General features: G+C 56.0%; 1 protein-coding gene across 1 annotated transcript in view; it reads right to left on the bottom strand.

Moving 5' to 3' along the window:
- Positions 1 to 585: 585 nt before the first annotated feature.
- Positions 586 to 5,581, bottom strand: part of MYT1L (myelin transcription factor 1 like) — a 298,509-nt gene continuing 293,513 nt past the window's right edge. Inside the window, exons 23-25 of the mRNA XM_015561792.1 lie at positions 4,059 to 4,179; positions 3,476 to 3,619; positions 586 to 3,124 (exon numbers count right to left, since the gene is read on the bottom strand). Coding sequence (XP_015417278.1) covers positions 2,984 to 3,124; positions 3,476 to 3,619; positions 4,059 to 4,179 — 406 coding nt within the window. The 3' untranslated portion in view covers positions 586 to 2,983. The remainder of the gene's footprint in view (positions 3,125 to 3,475; positions 3,620 to 4,058; positions 4,180 to 5,581) is intronic.

A 5,581-nucleotide genomic window follows, 5' to 3' on the forward strand; every position in this document is an offset into this window, starting at 1 on the left:
GCATCCGTTTTCATCTTAGCGCCTTTTCTCAGGGTCGTGGATGATGTTTTAGCGCCTGCATTTCCGAGGAGGTGTCTGGTACCCATGACTCTTGGTTTACAGAGGAAACCGGTCCACCTTCTGCTTGTTAACAATTTAACAAAAAGCAGCCGGCAGCCGCAGTGGCTGTGGCGCAGCCCAAGGCACCTGTGTCCACAGCCCTCCCGGGTCATGGCCCTGCCGCTGCCTCACGTCACTGTCCCCCGCGGGGCAGCCCTCAGGAGGAGCGGCGCCCCGGAGAGCAGGGGTCCTGGGACGCACTAACCTGAGCTGGTCTGGAAGGAGGGCGGAACAAGGGCCGTGAGGAGGGAGAGCAGGAGGGATCCTCCGCGGACAGCCGCTGTGGGTGCCCCTAGGCCTCCTGGGTGTGGGTGCTGTTCAGAATGTCCCTGACCTGGGAGAGCTCTCACGGAGACGCGTGACGTGTCCTGGGCTGGGGCAGTGACACCGGGGGGAGCTAACCCTCCCCAAATGTGGCCGCCCCGTGGGGCCCTGTGCCCGCCTGGGACCCAAATGGTGGGCCCCGAAAGAAGACACAGACCCGGCTGGAGATCCGTCGTGCTACAAATGTGGCAACACCTTTTATTTCGAGGAAAGATGTGTGAACGTCAGCATGACAAAGTTTGTACAAAGTCCACGATTTAAAAATGAAGTATCACTGCAACTCGTGATTCCACACATTTTAGCAAAATTAAAGTGTCAACAAACCCATGCCGTGTCGTACAAAAATAAATCAAACTTCAGTTCCACAGAGCACAATAAATATTTATACAAAATCTGTCTTAATAAATGGTCACTTAAATTAACTTAGAAATGAATATGAACAATAAGTTATAATAAACTCTGATGACTCACGATAATTCCATATGAAAGGTCAGCATTCTAGGATGAGACACTGTGACCCCCTATATAACGTCACAGGTGACTTTGATTGGATATTATTACCAATGTTAGGTGAGCAGCAGATTTGTGCTTAAAACCCCTTTCCATTGTACACAGGTGATAACAAAACCGAGACACCTATTACTCTACGAGAAGCATCACTATATGGCGAGAAGCTGCGGACACACGGGATGCAGATGCCGATATGAACAGCGGCGGCGGCCCTGGCGTCAGCTCTCGAAGGCAATTCTGAGCGTGGCAGCTACGACTACGCGCTAACAGAGGGCCCCGAGCAGCTGCGGAGCCCAGTCATTACACACCTTTCCCAGCTCGTCACTGGAGTCCTTGTGAGAATGGAGCGTGCGTACAGTGAGCGTGTAAAGTGCCGCTGGGATGTGGTTATATACATGTCCACGAGGTCGGGCATTGGATCAGAGTCTGTGGGGGGCCCGGCAGCCCCCTCAGCACGGCGTCGGGTCCGCCCGCGGGCCCCGGTCCTCCGGGCGGCGTTGCGAGGCTGGGAGAGGCTGGGACGCGGATTGCACACCTCTGCTCGGACGCAGAGGACAGGTGAGTGCAAATATCGACTGGCACGTTGTGGGGACAATGACCCTGTAAGTCCTGTTCTGCTAAAAATATTTTTTTAATTTTTACAAAACCCATCTTTTTTTCATAACAAAATTTTAAAGTACTTTTGTACTTCCTGTGTGACATCTAGACATGGAAGGAAGTGATGCCATGATACGGCCGGGAGTCCTCGGGGCAGACCGGTCAGTCTCAGGTCGTCGGGGACACGGTGGTCTCCAGGGGCAGACACGTCTGGGGAGCTCGCGACAGAGAAAGTGCTGAAGTACGTCCAGGGCACCTGCTTGGACGGCCCCCGTCCTCGGGCAGCTCGGGCAGCAGCTGGCAGCCCTCCGTGGCCGCTGCCTCCACACAGGTCGGACTTCAGGGCCTGGGGAGAGAGCCCTCACCGCGGCCACAGGCTCACAGGAGCCGGAGTCGGCGGGAGGGAGGGTTCTGAGCAGCTTTGCCACGGAATCCAGCAGAAAATTCAGTCTCGTAACTCGAAGACTCACAAGTCCTTTCCCTTTATGCCCCAAATGCAAAATAATAACAACAGCAATGACAGTGTTGAAGGTGGAGGGGAAGTAAATACTCCTAAGTGAGCTCTGAGCGGAGTGAGCGCAGACTCCTTGGCCAGGCCTCCCTGCAGCAGAGCCAGCGGAGGCAGGGACGCGGGAGGGCGGCTGGGAGTTCACTGGGGGAGAAGTCTTCGCTGCCTCCTGCAGCCCCTGCGGGAGCTCTGTTCCCAGGTCTCGCGTGCCACGCTCAGGAGCAAACCAGAAAGTGCTGCGTGAGCTGCTTCACATCTTCTGCCAGCTGTCCATGGCTTGATGTTCTTACAACACATTACTTATCTCATTCCTTACAGTTAGTCCACATGCCATTTCCTTGGAATTCAAAAAACCTCACTTATTGCCCCCACCATACACCATCCTCCTAAAACAAACAAACAAAAAAATCACATAATATTTCCAAGCATTGTTCAAAAATAAAGCATTTTTTGCAAACAAGTCTTGCTATGAAACAATGTGCACACAAAATGCACTTCTTAAATCCCATAAAACCCTCCAGCACGAGGCGAAATGACGATGTCTGAAACGCGGCCGCACCGCCTCGTGGTCATTCAAAGCCGTTCCTTTTTGTCCATTTCAGTTCAAAAGACTAAAACATGTAACCGCTAAGCATTAAAAAGAATGTACACTCCATTTTGATCAGCTTACCTCTTCAGAAATATATATATCCCCCCCCATGTGCACACATTAGCAGCTATGAACATGACATGGAGAATCACACTATGTCGGCTCATGTGAAACGTACGCAACGTGAATGTGTCCACACTACGTGCAGGTGCTACTGTGAGGGCGGGACGTGAGGCCATGGAGTCTCTGGGCGGGGCACTCGGACAGACATGCGCACGGGTGCGCTCGGGCGGGGCAGCAGCAGGGCGACAGGCGTCCTTTCTAGCAGGTTCCGCCATACGTCACTGAGCAGCTGGTCAGACCTGAATTCCTCTCACAGCCTGCTTTATATTTTCCAGGAGGGCTTTATTTTCTGGGCTCTGATAACGATCTTGATTTGTATACATGTCCGTCAAAGTAGTCACGTACGCATCAAAATTTTGTTCATTGATTGGGTCCTACGAGATATTAAATAGTAGTTCATACACAGCTTTTATTTTCTTAATAGGAATTCACATCAGCATAAAAAGCATCACAGCCTACGCCACTGTCTGCATCGTATTAAAGGCCTCCTCAGAGCACACTTACTCCACGGGTGCCCTGACCAGCCACCAGCACTCTATGCAGGCAGCGCCATGGCAGGCGTCTCCGTGAGCGGTCACCACAGACCTCTCCTCCCGGTGGCTGGGCAGGCCACCAGTGCCGCCTGCGCTCTCCGTCACTTACCACGGCGGCAGCTGGGTGGCAGCCAGACTGTGGGTCAGGGACTGGCCCGGTGGGCAGCGCAGGGAGAAGACTCAGTCACTTACCATGTGTGGCAGCTGGATGTTGGCCAGACTGTGGATTAGCGACTGGCTCAGGTTCGCCAGCTCGTGCAGCAGAGACTCGTTCTGCTGCTCGATCACCTTGTTCTCCTCCTCGATGGTCTTCAGGCTGCTCTCCATGGTGGTGATCTGAGAGGCACAGAGTGTGGACACAGGGAGCTGGGCTCCGCCCCGCAGGGAGGGGCCTGTCTACCGATGCAAAGAGAGGACCTCTTTGCTTAAATAAAAAGGCTTCAAAGGTTAAGAATCTGTCATTTTAATGGTTGGCCTTCCTGCTCATCCCACACAAACACCAGCAACCAGGTGACCGACGGCCACCGGCTCCAGCAACGCCCCCCCAACACTGCAGAGACCGATGCGGGGGAAGCACAGGGAAAATGAGCAAAGCCAAGGGCACCTCCCAGTGCTGGTCCCTGGCCTGTGCCCCTGAGGGGGCAGGAGCGGCTGGAGCCCAGGGGGCAGGAGCCCAGGGGGCAGGAGCGGCTGGAGCCCAGGGGGCAGGAAGGGGCTGGAGCCCAGGGGGCAGGAAGGGGCTGGAGCCCAGGGGGCAGGAAGGGGCGAGACTGACCTGCGTCCTAAGCTTGATCATGTCGGCCTCCATCTGTGAGTTGGACTCGTTCAGCTCCTTGATTTCTTCGTCCAGCTGTTTGATTTCTTCGTCATTCTCTATCCCTGCCCCGGCGAACATAAACCAAGTGCATTACAATTCTGCTCAGGGAACACCACGTGCGAATCCCCAGTTTTCTTATTTAAGAACTAGTGACCCGGTGCACGGACTCATGCACATTGAAAGGAAATTAATTAGAAGGTGGCTGACGGGGCGGGACTGGGCAAGAGGGGCCGGACACGCCCTGGAGCCAACCTCCCGCGAACCCTCCCTGGCGTCTGCGGAGTGAGCAGGGTCCCTCCGGCAGGTGGGGTCCCTCGGCCTGGCCTGTGGGGATTGGGCCGAAACCAGCTCTCCGACTTCCCCCGAGGGGTCCGTGTGCAGTGACCAGATTCAGGACTGCTGCTGCTGTACAGGGTGTGGAACGCAAGCGCACGTGTGCAGTGACCAGATTCAGGACTGACGGTGCCCCAGCAACAACATAGCCCACGGCTGATGCGCCCCACGAGGAATTGGGCTCCCTCCTCTCTGGTTTTGGGGTGCGTCACCCGAGAACCACTGCTGCCAAGTCACTGCAGCTCAGCAGCTCCTGCATTGAGCGTCTGTCCCCTGGTGGTCAGTGTGCATCATAGCGCCCAGTCGGATGGTTGGACACTTAGCATATTAGCCTTTTATATAGATAGAAAATAGTCATGTTTGCGTGTCCTTCTGTCCCCAACCACTGCCCTCCTTTCAATTAAGGCCCTAAAACCAGACACAGTCAGCTGGGGTGCGCAGACCGCACTGAGGGTCACCCTCCCGGGTGACTGACCGGAGCCGTGGGGGTGACCTCACTCGGCCAGGAGTGCGCTCAGGGACGCAAACTTTCCTTGGCTCTGCGTTTGTCCTGAGGGTCAGAGTGCTGGTTGGGGTTACAAGTCACTTTTGGCAAGTGGGCACGTGCACAGTGATGGAACTGCAGGTCCCCGAGGCTGGCACGTCCTCCACGCCTGATGGGGTGGCAGCACTCAGAGGACTGGACTTTGCAGACGGATCAGGAACCCCAGGCCTGTGGGGCTCAGAGAGAAGGCAGAGCAGAGGGGCCCGGCGCTGCTCTCGGGGGGAGGCCGGATGGGGCAGAGGCACCAAAGGGGAGTCTTGGGGAGAAACCACTGGAACCCCCGGTGGGGGACCCCTGAGGCACTGCTGTGACTGGTGAGGTGATGGGTGCTTGGGGAGGACTCTCCCGGGTAACAGGCTTTATCGTAAGGGACAGACCTGGTCCGTCCCACTTGGTTTCTAACTGTGCTCAGATGTGAAGCTAGAGGACCGAGCGCCGGCCTGTGACTGTGGCCAGTCCTGAGCCAGGGTGGGGTGGGGTGGGTGTGGGCGGGTGTGGGGGTGAGTGTGGGTGTGGGAGGTGTGGGTGGTGGTAGTGGTGTGGATGGTGGTGTGAGGGTGTGGGTGTGGTGTGGGTGATATGGGGTGGGGTGGGTGTGGGTGAG

This window comes from Myotis davidii, unplaced genomic scaffold, assembly GCF_000327345.1.
Source record: "Myotis davidii unplaced genomic scaffold, ASM32734v1 scaffold1395, whole genome shotgun sequence".
Lineage (NCBI taxonomy): Eukaryota > Metazoa > Chordata > Mammalia > Chiroptera > Vespertilionidae > Myotis > Myotis davidii.